The sequence below is a fragment of the Punica granatum genome, chromosome 5 (assembly GCF_007655135.1).
Source record: "Punica granatum isolate Tunisia-2019 chromosome 5, ASM765513v2, whole genome shotgun sequence".
NCBI lineage: Eukaryota > Viridiplantae > Streptophyta > Magnoliopsida > Myrtales > Lythraceae > Punica > Punica granatum.
The window spans coordinates 3,420,794-3,436,021 of NC_045131.1; the positions used below are offsets into that span (position 1 = coordinate 3,420,794).

The following is a 15,228-nucleotide window of genomic DNA, read 5'->3' on the forward strand; positions in this document are numbered from 1 at the left end:
GTATAAATAAATAAATAAATGGTGAATCTAGAGCATGCCGGACCATCTAGAAAATGAAGGTCGACTTGTCTATGCTTAGATCTAATATGCACCAACTTCAGTCTTGGATGATTCCTACAGGATCTATGAACTGCGAAACTGAATCAAAAAAGAGAATTATAGATACGAAAGAAGTACAAAGAATGATGCCGAACAAGTAGCCGCCCTCAATTTAAGCAGCGGTCCACAATCATCACCTTTTTAAATTTTTTGGCACGACAAATCAATGAATATCCATTGATAATAAAAATGAGTATAAGATAAAATGTTCAAAAAAAATATTATAAGGACAGAAAAATACAATAGATTCACTGAAATTACTGCAAATAAAAAATATAATGTAATAGAAGCACATTTAATAAATACAAATATAGTTGCAAAAATCCTTCTAGTCAATACCGAGAAGTATAGTCAAAGAGTTTTGAATCGATACCCGACGTAGAAACTTTTCATAGATCACATCATCTAGATCTAATAAATTAACCAAGTCCTAAACAGACCAATCCCTAAACAGTCAAATCAAAACAATCTAGCTTCCTTGATCTATTCAAACTAGCAATTATCTACCTAAACAATCAACCAAATCAGCTAAAGGCTATGTTAATCGGTTCAAACCATCGACTATCTTCAGGGAGCCGAGACCTACCCAAAAGGTCGATTTTTGCATCATGACCTTTTTAATTAAATGGGACATTTCGTAATTGACCTATGAATCGGCAGATTTCTTTCTGCATCATAGGTCTGGAAAATTAGGTTCTCATGGTAAGAAATTTAATGGACGTATAAATAAGCTACATTAAGTCGGAAAATCGAGATATAAATGATCATATTAAATTATAAATCGTATATAATTAATATTCCCAATATGAAAATATCTCTTCTGATTTGATATATCTATCTATTTTATACGATTATGATAATATCTGTAAAAAGTAAAATCAACCATACGCAATAAGTTGAATGACTTTATTAAATAGCCAAGGAGAAATAAATTTGCACGAATTTCACACTCATAAATGTATAGGACTGGACGTGTTTAGCTTTTATTATTGGATAAATTGCACTTGTAATCCAAAATATTTTGTCAATATTTCAATATAGTATAAAAAATATTTTTTGCTACTTGACGATACAAAATGTTTTAAAATTGTTTCAGTATAGTACAAACTGTCATCTCGCCATTGACGCCGTCAAGTCGACGGTGATTGTGCAAAATCATTTTTTGTGGGATGTTACATGATGGTGCAAAATGTTTTGAAGTTGTAACTTAATAGTACAAAATGTTTTACGTAAATTACATGATGGTGCAAAATTTACAGTCTTATTAAGGACGGCTGGACGGCCTTAATGGCGAGATGACGGTTTGTACTATACTGAAACAACTTTGAAAGATTTTGTACCATCAAGTAGCAAAAAAAAACTTTTTGTATCATATTGAAACACTTATAAAAATTTTTTGAACCACCAGTGTAATTTACCTTTTATTATTCATATTCGAGTTTCCTCATGGATTATTGTGAGAGTAGGACAATAATATCTCAAAGGAGAATGGATAATGGGGCGGTAACATGGCCCGCGGGAAAGATTCGTCTTTGCTGAGCATATGGCTCTTCGGCCCTCATGAGGAGGATTTATGTATATAGTGTGGGGCCAGTTTTGGCCCTCGTCAATATTGAAATTTTAAGATTCAGTCACTCACGCTCTCGGGCATTCTCAATCTCCCAGCCATCGTCCTCCCCGACGTTCTCACCGGAGCTGCCACTACCTCTCCACGCCGTCGATGTTTTCACTGGAGTAGCCACAACCTTGAGATCGACTCGCCGACGTTCTTCCCGATTCTACAACCACCCCTAGATCGGCTCTGCTAGGACCTCGAGGACAGCGCTTACGTTCTCCTCAAGCCGCGGCCACCACCTCGAGACCGACTTGCCGACGTTTTCCTCCACTCTGCCATCAACGGAATTTTTCTCCGCATCAGATATTGATGTTATTCAAGCTAGCTAGCTCATTTATAATCATGTTGCAGTTACTTTAATGGTCATGCTATTATTATTATTTTTGTGTATTATGATATTTGGAAGGTCAACGATCTCCGACTAATTCAGTTCAAGTCGGACCGATTCACGATAAGAAGTAATTTCTCTTATTTAAGGATTTTTTCAATTTATGAGATTCAAACTCGAGATTATTAAAGGAAAATAAATTCTGAATCGGTTGAATGAACTCTTTTTATCAGTCAAGCTGTTAAGCATGGCTGACAAATAAATTTTTCTTTTCGGTAGAAAAAATAATTACGTTTTGTACATTTGTTTTAGTGATTGGTCCATGTGTGGAGGACGTGCCTCCCAGGCGAAGAAGTTTGAAAACGGCCTCCTGTGGCCTTTCCTTAGATTCAATGGAGAAAAATACTAGTGGCTCCCAGACCATTCGCGGCTCTACTGCTTCGGTCAGACATTAACTTGGTCCCATGTTTTCTTTCAAATTACTGAAAATTCAATAAGAATACCGGGACGTACGTATGTAGCACTTTGATTCAAGGGGAGCCAAACTACATGAAAGATAAAGAAATGACAACATCGTAAGGTTAATGGAGGCGACAAGAGATAATCTCATAATGAAAATGGCAAATTCAACATAATATGTGAACAATTTTATAACTTTTCTCATTTTGAAATGGGGCGAGCGGTCGGTGCACCCCTTAAATTCATCATTGGGAACATTCCAAATATATGATTTAAGGCGTAATCAAGCTGAGGTGGAAGATTTGATGAACGAGTCTCGAGAGTTTTCTTCAGTCCCCATCGGGAAGCTGTCCAAATCTTCTGTAAGTCAGTAGAGCTTTTTTTTTTTTTTTGGTAAACTCCGGCATTCGAAAGTTTAATTGGACCCCGATTAATCTAGTTCAGTCGAGTCGGTTTACTAAAGAATAAAACTCTCACAGCGTGAATTTTCTGCATTCACGACGACTTGAACTCAACATCTTCTTTAAACAAAACAAATACCGAACTACTTGAACCAATCCATATTGTTCAATTTCTTGATATTTACTATGAAACCTACCATCATAAGAAGATTATCAATTAAAGAGTTTTGCTATTTTAGCTTATTTCGCTGAATCAAACGCATAGGCAAATCTGTAATTATGTTAAAAGATAAAGGGCAGTTTTACAACGAGATAAATTCAGAGATTTTTCTTTCGAAAATTTTCGCTGGAAATATAATTTTCCTTAATTAAAAGGGACAAGTAATTTTACTAGATGAAGATGGATAAATTCACTGGCCGCGACTAATAATTGCAATTAAAGCCGGGGTTCTCTGCTTTCGAGACATTATTATCATGCACCCCTTTTCGTGCTTTATCGATGTTTGAAAAAGGTGTCTTGTTCTTTAGCGCTATCGGTAGACATGTTTGTGTGGATGCGTGGTTAGTTCGGAATGGCCAAAACTTTACGGCTGCAACGAGACAGAAATCTCACGATCGAGATGACATTAAGATTAAGAGACATGATAAACCTCCTTTTCAATATAACTATAATTATTGAGGATAATTCCATAAAATTAATTATTTATCAGGAGATACCAAGTGTTTTCATTAAATCTTCCGGAATTGCCTACAAGATTGGAATTGGATCTTCAACTCGACCTTTTCAATGTAACCTTTTAGCTCTTCTAGTCTAGATTCATTGATACGTGATCGCGGATAGCTTTGGAGATTAATATTCAAGCCAATCACAGGGAATATATACAGTAGACTAATAGAATTGAGTTTTATGCACACTCATTTCAACCCTATTGATCTGCAGTTAGAAATAAAAAGATGCATGCCCGTTTTCAAATTCATGTTAATACAACAATCGATGGAATACAGTAGAGTTGGTAACGTGTATGTACTTAAATAATCTCTTTTTTGTATCCTCTCGTCTCCTTTTAGTATCGGATGGTTGATATATCCAGTGCTTGAATTTGAGTTTCGGTACTTATTCGGTTCAATTATAATCTGTTCGAGTGTATAACTTTGGTGTATTATGATCACGATTAAGCATAGAGATACAAATAAATGACCATAGTCCATACTCCACAGCTAGTATTGCTATTAAGGGGAAATATACTTGAAGAAAACTTCGGAAAAGGAAAAGAGAGCGAGAAAGAAAGATTGGGTCAGCAGAATGCCTCTACGTGAGATCTATGGGCCGTAATTGGGCTTCAATGGGCTTTCTATGTATGGCCCAATTTCACTTTAGAATCGCAGAACTCGGCCCATTGACCAGCCCCTGATTGGTCCGAGCACGGTGATCTGGAGCTCTGGGCCGGCCAATTTCGGCTGCGAGGAACCATGTGGGAGCGTATTTCTTCCCAAATTATTTTCTGGTCCACGAAACATTCCAAGCTGATGTGTAAACAAACCCGACTAGAAGTGCAGGGCTTGCTCGAGTCAGGTCATGCATGCTCAGGCTCTGCCGGAATCAGTTTTAGCTGGATAGGTTTCCGATGCGAAGTTGCCGGGCCAAGCCGAGTCGGACTACCGTTGGACTGTGTCAGAGAGGAGGACAGGCTCAACGTAGCTAATCCGACATCGAGGAGTGGCTGGCCAAGTTCCTTGAAAATTGAGATACGACTTGCAGTCTTGCAGTCTTGCCAAAATTGGAAAGTCAACGCTCATGGATTATTAGTCAATCCGCAGTTCTTCTGAAATTGCAAATCTCTTTCTTTTTTTTTTCCCTGGGTATTTTATTTGGTATGATTTGCAAATGCAATCCATATGACGTCACCTTAGTTGCGTAATCATAGGGAAATATTTCGATTAAGTCACGGGAGGATTGAATCTTCGCTGTTGGCCTTTCTGGGTGATCCAACATGACGGAGGCCCCAATTGGATCTCTGGGGAATTTTCCGAATAATTATAAGCGTCATTCATTTTTTTTTAAAATAAATAAAGACTAAGACTGGATCCTATTCCTGCAGGACCAAATTTCTTACTGCGTGCACGGACCTCCGTTAATGCTGAGCACGGTATCTGATCATGCGCAGCACATTCCAACTTCTTTCTTCATGCTGTTAATATTATCTCTTTGAAAAATCAACATGTACAAACGATACACAAGACAAGAAAGCCGGTCCCGATTACAATACTCTGAAGTTTCCGCTAACAATATCCGCCGTTTCGATGCACTAGCGGCAGATTCTGGACCACCTCGTTACGTTACGGAAAGCAACAAATCCCAGCCAGTCACCCATACGCTTAAAGCAAACTTATCATCGCGGGAAGGAATCAACCCTTTTTATTAGTCGAGTCATACACACGCTTCTCATTTCTTCATGTAGTAGACGGATTTATCAAAGATTTGGACAAAGTCTTTGATGTTTTGATATTGACTCGGTGAATTATGAGAAAAAGTATTAAAAATAATGAATAGTTGAAAAAAAGTAATAATTGTATTGTTAAATTATAGAAAAAATGATGAATAATTGAGAGAATTTATTATTAGAAATTGAATTGAATGGTTAAAAAAATTGAAGAAAAATGAAAAAAGTAATAATTGTGTCGTTGATTTTTGTTGTATAGTGGGTATAGTTAAAATTAGAGTTAAAATTTTGAAATGAGGTCGGGGGATCATAGGTCCCATAATGAAGCAGACCCCAGCGCCCAGCAGCAGCGCTGGTCTCCTCTCCAATTTCTCTGTAAGTTTCTTCCCTCTGTCTGTGTTCTGGTTTTGATATTCCTGGATGCATCAATAACTCCCCCCTTACTCTATATATATGTTCTGTTTCATAATTCACATCTTCATCTTTAAATTCAATCTCAGGCGAGACTTTTCTACTGGTGTTTCGGTCGAATTGTCCGGAATTTGGATTTTTTTTTCCGGTTTTTTCTCTCTCTCTCTCTCTAAAGGAAAACTAGGAGATGGCTTCGAGACTATCCGATTCGCTCCACTTCGTAATGATACCCCTCATGGCTCAAGGGCACATGATCCCGATGTTTGACATCGCCCGGATTCTTGGCGAGCGTGGGATCGCCTCGACTATCTATACCACCCCATTGAATGCTTCCCGCTTCAGAGGCACGATGTCGCGGGCTCGTGAGTTGCGCTACCCCATCCGGCTCGTGGAAGTCCCTTTCCGGTCCAAGGAAGTCGGACTCCCTGATGGATGTGAGAACCTCGACACGCTTCCGTCCCCTGATTTGTTGCAGAAGTTCCACAGTGCCGTCGAGAAGATGCAGGAGCCGGTCGAGGATCACATCCGACTACACGACCCTCCGCCAAGCTGCATCATATCTGACCGAGCCCTGTTTTGGACTGCAGAAACCGCTCGAAAGTTCAGGGTCCCGAGGTTTCTCTTCAACGGGATGAGCTGCTTCTCGCGATTAGCCATGCATAATGTGGAACAACATTACCACAGTTCTCTCGGGTATTACTTAAACTTGCCTCATAAAGAACCGTTTGAGGTCCTCGGCATGCCCCAGAGCTTCAAGATAAGGAAGTCTCAGCTGCCCGCGACGTTTGGGCCGCTGCCCAACTTGGAAGATGTCCGTGCAAAGGTGCACGAGGCTGAGAAGTCGTCCCAAGGACTAATTATCAACAGCTTCGATGAACTAGAGCAGGGTTGTGTCGGATTATATGAGAAGGCCATTAACCAAAAGATATGGTGCATCGGACCGGTTTCCTTGTGCAACAAGAATGAGCGGGACAGATTGGACAGGGGGAACCAGGCGCCGGAGGAGGTTAAACGGAGCATGGAGTGGCTCGACGCGATGAAACCGAAGACCGTGATCTATGCCTGCCTAGGTAGCCTGTGCAGGCTCGTGCCGGACCAGTTGGTCGAGCTCGGGAAGGGCCTGGAGGCATCTAACCGGCCCTTCATATGGGTGATGAAAACCGGAGGAAATGAGAGGACCTTGGAGCTGGAGAAATGGTTGAGGGATGAGAGGTTTGAGGAGAGGATCCAAGGGAGGGGATTCCTGATCAGGGGATGGGCACCGCAGCTAGAGATCCTATCCCACAGGTCAATCGGCGCGTTCCTAATGCACTGCGGGTGGAACTCGACCCTTGAAGGGATGTGCTCCGGGATTCCAATGATCACCTGGCCGCAGTTTGCGGAACAGTTTGTCAATGAGGCCATGGTTGTGGACGTGCTGAGGATTGGGGTCCGGGTCGGGGTTGACATGGCGGTCAAGTTCGGGGAGGAGGCGAAGGTCGGGGTGTTGGTGAAGGAGGGACAGGTCTTGAGGGCCATAGAGGAGGTGATGTCTAGTGGCGAGGAAGGGGAGGAGAGGAGGAAGAGGGCTATTGAGTACAGTGAAAAGGGAAGGAAGGCAGTCGAAGATGGAGGCTCTTCCCGCTCTAATTTGTCTCAATTGATCCAATATGTCATGCAAGAATTAAAGCGTCAAGAAGATATCGACGACGTTTAATTAAAGAAAGAACGAACGTGATGCGGTGGCCCTGAACTCCCATCTGAATTTAAGAGGATGGCTTGTTTGGTTTGTGAAAATAATTTTAGAATTATGATTTTGATTTTAACTATGTCCACCACACAACAAAAATACACGTTTCCCAAGTCAAATTCATAATACAATCTCATTTGTCCTTTTCCACAATCAAAATCAAAATCAAAATTAATTTAACTCTGAAACCAAACGTCCCAAATTTGATCGACGTAAGTTGAGTTTCCTTGCCCCATTGTCTTCTCTTGCCATATACCAATAAATTTACCTCCTCATAATTAATAATAACCAAAAGGTTGTTAGGTAATTTACTTTATACGTTTAACATTTCAGTTTGAATATATAGTAATTTGTCGTGTACATTACAAATAGTAAATGCACTAAACACTTGACCTAAATACTTAAATAATTGAATATCAAATATTTCACCTAATAGTCATGTTAGAATTTTGGTTTACGTTTAACAAGATATTTCAATCAGTTACAGGGACTCACGTTACGATGGCACTCCGTTAAGGTCTTGCCAGCTATTTTAACCAGTTAGAAAGGGGGTCTCACCCTACAATGGCACTCTTAAAATTTTACCAACATTAAACAGGTCCTGGATCTAAATCTCGGAAGTCCGCTTGGCGTCCCATTCACATCCGAGTTTTTGAAAGAGGACCCTAAAAAGACATGTTTGTCAAAAACATTAAAGCTATAGCCCAGCTAGACCTCTACAGTTATGCCCCGAGTGCGACGGCATCATGCATTATTGCCCTTCGTAAGCATATGGAGACTCTTGCAGCCAAGTCATCATGAACAGACATGATAAATAGGAAAGCTGAAGAGATTCCAAAAGTAGATACAACATATCAATCAATAAGGATTTCAACATCTTTTCATCGAAAAAAAGCATCCCAATCATGGATTCTTCGAGTTCCATCCATGTGGTGAATTGTCTGCCTGGAGCTTCCCAACCTACAGTACAAGGGAGACTGCCCCAATTGCATCTATGATACAATATGCTCGAATCATTGCCACATAGTAAAAACCAAAAAAACAGGATAGTTTTTTTTTACACGAATAACCTCTAACCCAAGAACCTAAAACAATGACCGAAAGAAAAATCGAAATTGTCATGTTGTCATAATTCACCATTGCTAGCGAGTCTATATTGAGGGACCGGTTTCTTCAACATAGATGTTCCTTGGAAGGTGACCATTTGACATCCCATCTTTTTGTATTTTGTAAGCTGCACGAGTAGAACTCTTAGTACAATATTTGTCGAGTCAAAAAATATTAGAAGGAAACTATTTTTTACCTCCTCTGCAGTTATCCTTTTAAAGCCAAATCTATTGGTCCATATGGACTCCGCTTCTACAGCAGCAGGTAGTACGAGGCTCCTCACGTTCAAGAAGGCCAATAACTTCTCTATGCAAGAGAACAACAACTGGAAGTAGCCCTACTTGGAATACAATGTCACATCAGTCAATACTTCAGACTACTATTTACATCATTTGCTTTCAAATATTTTCAATATTTTCTTTATAAGTGGGAAAGCCTGGAGCGATTAGAATTGTCAGTAAAAATATGATAAGTATTTATACAATAAAATGAGGATTGTTATTGGTAAATGAGAAGTGACGAGAAATCAACTTAGTCCAACCTTATTGTGGTTCTCCTTGCTTGTCGCAACTAAGGGAAGCTCAGCAAGTTCTCGTCCAAAAACTCTAAAAATACCAGCTGAAACAACAACTGAGCTGCAACGGTAACAAACACATCATTAATTGGGGGGAAAAAAACTCAATTTAAGTGAACAAAAGAAAATAATTCTCACTTCACAATCAACACAGCACAGTACATTCCCCCATACTCTTGGCCCCTCGTGCTCCTCCTGCACAAAAACCCAAGAAAAATATGTTGGTAAAAACCTTTAAATAGAAATATGGGTATTGAGACCAAGAGATACAATCATGTCAACTAAAAAGACTTGCCCATAAACCATGGAGGGTATGAGATCACGGCCGCTCATCCAATCAACTATTGGGTCGAAACATTCCTGAAACATGCGAAGCATCCATCTCAAATAATTCACTCAAATGTATGAACTTAATCGACCAACGTGAACTATACAAGGCAGTATGTGCAACAACTGACGAATAACGCAGATAAAGCCATACACAACTTACATGGAATATAGCAACAGCTTCAGAGAGCAAACGTCTAGATTCAGGTGAAGCAAAACTGCCGCTTAGCAGCCTCCAACTCACATTAAGATTGTCAACCATATCCAAACCTTTCTCCTCGTGCTTCTTCTTTATATTGTCCAAAAATGAGTCTTGGAGCTTCTCTGCCCCACGAGTTACCAAATTCTGCAAGGTAGAGTGGATACGATTGCAATCCCTAGAGCAAAACCACTTCCCCTTTGGCAGTTCCTGCAAAACAGCAATCAATGCTCCAGCTTTAGCAACAGAAATACACGTCAAATGAGGAAAACTACGATACAACTCAGTTGGATGCACACACCTTGAGATTTGCCATTTTATGTTCCCTCAAACAGCCAATGTGAAACTCCTGCTCACACTGTCATGAACAACATTTGTGAATATAGAAGACATCAGCAGCCTGTATATATATTACATATATAGATCCCTATTCACAAGACCAACTAAGACGGCACAAAGAAATAGGAAATATACCTGATCACAAAGAATGATGGTACGAGGACCAAAACCAGACTTGCTAAAGTCGTAACATCTGTACATCACATGTTAAATAGAAAATAAGAAGCGATATATATGCAAACAAAACCCATGCAATCAATTGCAGTAATGACCTAATACTTCGATGACAGTTGCCATCACTTTTAATTATTCTAGTAAAGGTAAATGAAATAATATTGCTAACCGAAACATCAAGAAAGAGAATAATTAAGTAACAGAGTATCCTCACTCTAATAGCAAACAGAAACGATAGTATGAATCAAGTAGAAGCTTTCCCAAATTCTCTGGTCATGGAAACATACCCACATAGTACACAACCACTAATTTCTGTTCCAATGTTTCTGACTATACGAATGCATCTCTTTGAAATGTCTTCAATGGGGTCAACTCCAGAGACTCTTCCAGCAGCAAGAGCATTTTCATTAACGAACTTCTCTCTGTGGAACATATTCTGGCAATAATGGCAGTACCAGTCACCACGAGGGATAGTCGTAAGAGACGCACATTCTGCAACCGTGCAAAAGAGGAAGAGGATGGAAAGTTACAATTTGCTAATTATTAAGAGACAAACTTCAAAAACGCAACCAGAAAGCAATAGGATCCCAAACACGATTGTGAAAGGTAAAGAACTAATCCTATTCTTTGCCACAAGCCAAGAGCTAAAATAATAGGGTTCCCTTAATGACCTTACCTCTGTGGAAGGCCCTGGGGCATCCATCGCAAAGTAGGAGGTTCCCACCATCAGCACAAATAGTGCAGAGGTTATCGTTGTCCTTAGCAGAATATCTACGACCCTTTGAGAGGGATATTGCTAGTTCATGCAGAGACACACCATTTGAAGTGTAAATATTTGAATACCTGCAAGACAAGGAAAGGCATGGGAGCCACTATAAGTTAATACTTATACGAGCCACTGAAAAGAAATGCCATAAACTGTCCCATAAAACTTACGGCTTCTTTCTTGAAGACCAACCAGCATGAGCCTCGAACTGCGAGGCACTAACCTGCAAGTAGAGGCAATAACGCTTCAAATTATAATGATGACTCACCAGCAACAAAAATACCAGAAAGAAAAATGAGTACCTCACTGTTGCAGCATTTGCAGAATATGCCAAACCCTTGCTTATAACCCTCAAGCAGCTTCTGTTTAGGAAAAACTAATGACTTCAGGTGGAAAGGAGAGGAAAAGAAAATTAGGCAGACCACATTACAGTTAAGCATCGTCTCTCAGGTACCTGTCCACGAGAGTAGTAGGCCAATGCAGTCCCATCAGGCAATCCATCTTTATCAAATACCAGTCTATGCAATCGCTGATCTCTTCAGAATGGGGCACCAAAAAAGAATATGAATACTTTTCTCTAGGTCATGGAAAAGAAGAATGCACGATAAAGTCAATAGCCAAATATGTTTCTAAACATACTAACTTTATGGTGATTTTCCATTGAGTCCTCCTTGGTGATGAGATGGAAGTTGAAGCAACTTTTGATAGCTTCATCCTAGGCACTGATCTCCAGGACCTAAAAATGGTCCAAGCACACGGTTAAAAAAGCCCATCCGAATCTTACAATGCAGTGTACAAAATAAAACAGATGCAGTAAGATGAACTTATGTCATCATAGTTATGTGTCTCATCATATTTATGCGTCTCTTTCCAGCAATTCCAAGATTAAAAAAAGAAAAAGAATAAATAAGCAACCTATGATGGCAAACATAAGATTTCTGAGTCACTAAGCCTCCATACCAAAACAGACTAACCACATTAAAAGGAACTTACTTGTCCATCATTTTTATTCGACTTTTCTGTTTCCGAGAAATACAAGGTGAAGCACTTCTGGAGGATTTTGAGATGAGAAGTGCTTCAGGCGACCTGATATGAGAACAAATTTTACTTATATATACATGATAAGCAAATAAAGCTACATCTACAAATATGCCAAATGCAGTTAAACCACACAAGGGAGATACCAACTTTGCCACTAATCTCAAATGAGCCCTCCTTGGATATGCTGAGACAATTTCAGGTGACTTGGATATCAACTGTTCATCTTTGGACCTGTACAAACATGGGTAGAGAATATGTCAGCGCGTACTTCATGGAACTGTACTCAGAATCACAAGAAAAAGTCCCCATCATTATTTATTTCCCCATACATGAGATTCTTAAGATTTTGATAAAAGTTTTCATTAGACAAACCCAATAACCAAAGATTAATGGATAGAACATTTAAACCAAGAGGAAGCAACAAGAAGAAAAGAAGAAATTTCTTCGACCTCCTCTTGTGCATCCATTGACCATTATCTTGCGTAGAGAAACTTGTGACAGGACTAACGGGGGAGTCCAAAGTTAAAACAGCATTTGCTGACCTGCTGCAACACACATAAGAATTTAAAGTACAATAAGAATCGCATGAATATGAAAAACAAGAGCATTTCTTTTTTCTTTCATTTTGTTAAAGAAAAGCAAACACATGTGGCAGACTGTCCAAGAGAGCGAAACATCCAAATCAATGCCCAAGGCAAACACTTGTATAAGGTCAGCATACCTTGGTGAAACAGAACGTCATAAAAGTGGAAGGACCTTCTAAATGTATCAAGGGTCAGCAAAACTGATTTTTTCTTTCAAATGTATAATCAGGAAGCTAGATCTTAACAGAGGACAAATAAAAGGATGAATTGAAAAAAAAAAAAAAAAAGAGGCAACCGCAAGAAGCCTTAGCAAACTGATTCCACATGCATAACAGGAGACTGGTCCTACTTACGAGAAGCGCAATGACAAAAATAGTATACCTAGATTTCTTCTCCATTGAATGAATAGTAATGCTTTGGGAATCTTGGGATTTCCTCAATTCTGCACATGAACTGCAGAAGTGTCCTGTTCTTGCAAAACTGGATGGAGGGAAGGTACCTAAGAGACAAGAAAAGACCAATCAGACCTGGTACAGAAAGAAAAACAACATCAGTTCGCCCATGCACATATGAGCTTTGGGGTGTTGCAGTTAAATGAGTATAGCTCACCTTTGCACCCTCTACAAGTGAAAGTTTTCTCTGCGGGCAAAGAATAAATAATACGCTGAACAGTGGCTTCCAACAAATTCACTGGAGCACGTCTACAAGCTTTCAAAACCTCAAGTAGGCTCTTTCCATTTTCTAAGCAGATATACTGCGCCGCCCGTCTATACACTTTACAGGCATGAATCTCAAACTGTGAAGGCGGAATAACCTACAGATAACCTGAAATCAATATTGAATTCATTCACCCAAATGAAGGACTGCTGAGGGTGCTGACCACAAAAACCAATACTCACTCTACGTCCCTCGCAATTAGAGCATGAACACAGTATCCCGCCATCCATAATAGTACCTCGAAGACCAGGTGCCTGTTTAAAAATCATCACTATCTGACTTATGAAATCGATTGGTAATCAGAGAATCATAAACCAAACTCCTTCCAGCGGAAAATTCTCACAGCATTATAAGATAAGAAACAGAAGCATATCGTGCTTTCCACTGGCTGTGGTAGCAACATAATAAAATCATACATACCTTATTTACACCGGCCATGTAAACCACCGTTACCCCTTCAAGCAAACCGGTCTCGAAAAGATCCCTGACAGTCTGTAGCTTCTTATTTTGCACATTCTTAGTTCCAGACATCTTCAATTGCAAATTCTCAGGTGAGGCCATTTCATGGGGCCCCCTATCCACATTCGAGGGAGCCTCATTGCCTACACCATTTGCAGCTACCTCGTCCTCGTTTACAAATGACCGCGTAAACCTTCTCGATGGTCCAGGACTCCCACCAAGAAAGACTGCATCTCCCCCACCTTTAGAGAAAAAGGAGCCTAATCTACGACTATCTTCTCGAATTACGACATCTACCAATCCTTCTTCTGAATCAACTCTGAGTTCTCCACAAAGCTCAGCCCTTTCACAAGGGGGTGCCAAATCCTCCTCAACAAGCACATCCACCAACCCAGCCTCATCGATCGTGAGCTCCTCTTCAGTCATAGACTTACGTGAAACGCCATTGCACTGCCCCTCAATTGCGCCATTCGCCACCACTGTCTCTCGCTCTTGAGCATCCCAGGGGACGGCTTCTAGATTCAGCTCCTCGCTATTCTCGAGTTGCTCGACTTTCAAATCCTCAGAAACGCCATTTTTCGGCTTGCCCCTGCGAGTGTAGACTATTAAAGACGAGACCTTCAACCTCTTGTTGCTGACGCCCTCGCTCTGGGGGCCGCCGTTACAGTGGCTCAGCTCAACCGTGGACTGCGACTGAGCCTGAGACGACCGAGTCCGACCGAGCGGGCTGGCGAGCTGAGACTGGACCCCCAGTGCAAAAGCCAACTCCCGCTTCATGCCTCCCCGAATCGGGCACAGAAATCACTCATACGCGTCACCGTTGAGACCGATCGACGAGAGCATGCGACGGTGAGAGGAACTCCAAGCTCTTTAGTGGCGGCAGAGGCAGATTTTGAGCCGAAACGAACAGAGTATCAGCTAAGCGCCATGGGAAACTGGGATTAAAGCCTGAAAATGGTGATTGGAGAATGGATCGGTTGTGAGCGTTAGGGTTTACGGAAGGGTTTCTGTGAGTTGGCCATTGATTGAATTGATGGCGAGAGGAACGGACGGATATGGAGATGGTGTTGGGAAGTGAACTGACCAACTGCAGAGAGAGAGAGAGAGAGAGAGATATAACAACACAGCAGTGGGTTCCTGATGGCAGAGATCTGTAAACTACCTAGGAAACCGAGGGTATTCTCGTAATGACAAAAAATACCATTTTGGTATGTCTGAATTTGCTGCGATTTTTTATTTTTTTAATCCTTTATTGCTGAAATTACCATTTTTGGGCTTAACATAATAAAGTCTTCTTCTTTACTGGGCTTCTACTTCTATGGCGCTGGGTGACCTAACCAAGGTGACCCAAAATTCGATACATTCATTCGGCTATCAGATGGTGTACATCGAAAAAAATATATAATTGATTTTTTTGTGCATTCAGTGGACCGCAAAGGTATTGACAGGAATGGCTTC

The 15,228-nt window shown here is 40.5% G+C and overlaps 2 protein-coding genes across 5 annotated transcripts; one reads left to right on the top strand and one right to left on the bottom strand.

Annotated features, from left to right (window-relative positions):
• Window positions 1-5,589: 5,589 nt before the first annotated feature.
• Window positions 5,590-7,561, top strand: LOC116207833 (UDP-glycosyltransferase 73D1-like). 2 transcript variants are annotated; one of them, XM_031540926.1, is made up of 2 exons: window positions 5,590-5,718; window positions 5,844-7,561. In XM_031540926.1, exon 2 carries the CDS (start codon window positions 5,942-5,944, stop codon window positions 7,448-7,450), a length of 1,509 nt encoding a protein of 502 aa, XP_031396786.1. In that variant the 5' UTR covers window positions 5,590-5,718; window positions 5,844-5,941; the 3' UTR covers window positions 7,451-7,561. The 2 variants fall into 2 exon arrangements, with proteins under 2 accessions (XP_031396786.1, XP_031396787.1); XM_031540927.1 differs by having other exon boundaries at window positions 5,637-5,718; window positions 5,930-7,561.
• Window positions 7,562-8,313: 752 nt separating this feature from the next.
• LOC116207830 lies at window positions 8,314-14,929 on the bottom strand. 3 transcript variants are annotated; one of them, XM_031540924.1, is made up of 21 exons: window positions 13,732-14,928; window positions 13,494-13,565; window positions 13,204-13,408; window positions 12,976-13,093; window positions 12,460-12,552; window positions 12,158-12,241; window positions 11,963-12,055; window positions 11,613-11,705; window positions 11,424-11,505; window positions 11,272-11,331; window positions 11,140-11,192; window positions 10,880-11,046; window positions 10,491-10,695; window positions 10,165-10,222; window positions 9,992-10,048; window positions 9,655-9,900; window positions 9,460-9,524; window positions 9,303-9,359; window positions 9,132-9,225; window positions 8,787-8,927; window positions 8,314-8,717 (listed from the first exon to the last, which is right to left on the bottom strand). In XM_031540924.1, the coding sequence occupies exons 1-21, from the start codon at window positions 14,545-14,547 to the stop codon at window positions 8,610-8,612; spliced, it is 2,967 nt and encodes a 988-aa protein (XP_031396784.1). In that variant the 5' UTR covers window positions 14,548-14,928; the 3' UTR covers window positions 8,314-8,609. The 3 variants fall into 3 exon arrangements, 2 of the variants coding, with proteins under 2 accessions (XP_031396784.1, XP_031396783.1); XM_031540923.1 differs by having other exon boundaries at window positions 12,460-12,555; window positions 13,732-14,927; XR_004156978.1 differs by lacking the exon at window positions 8,314-8,717 and having other exon boundaries at window positions 9,132-9,220; window positions 12,460-12,555; window positions 13,732-14,929.
• Between the last annotated feature and the right edge of the window lie 299 nt (window positions 14,930-15,228).

Bases quoted from the DNA above. Each gene is read 5' to 3' on its own strand.
- LOC116207833 (XM_031540926.1), top strand. From the start codon at position 5,942: ATGGCTTCGAGACTATCCGATTCGCTCCACTTCGTAATGATACCCCTC.
- LOC116207830 (XM_031540923.1), bottom strand. From the start codon at position 14,547: ATGAAGCGGGAGTTGGCTTTTGCACTGGGGGTCCAGTCTCAGCTCGCC. The intron at 12,242-12,459 runs GTCGAAGAAATT...ATGTTTGTACAG, and splicing joins CAATGGATGCACAAGAGGAG to GTCCAAAGATGAACAGTTGA. The intron at 8,718-8,786 runs GTAAAAAATAGT...CTACTCGTGCAG, and splicing joins AAAGGATAACTGCAGAGGAG to CTTACAAAATACAAAAAGAT.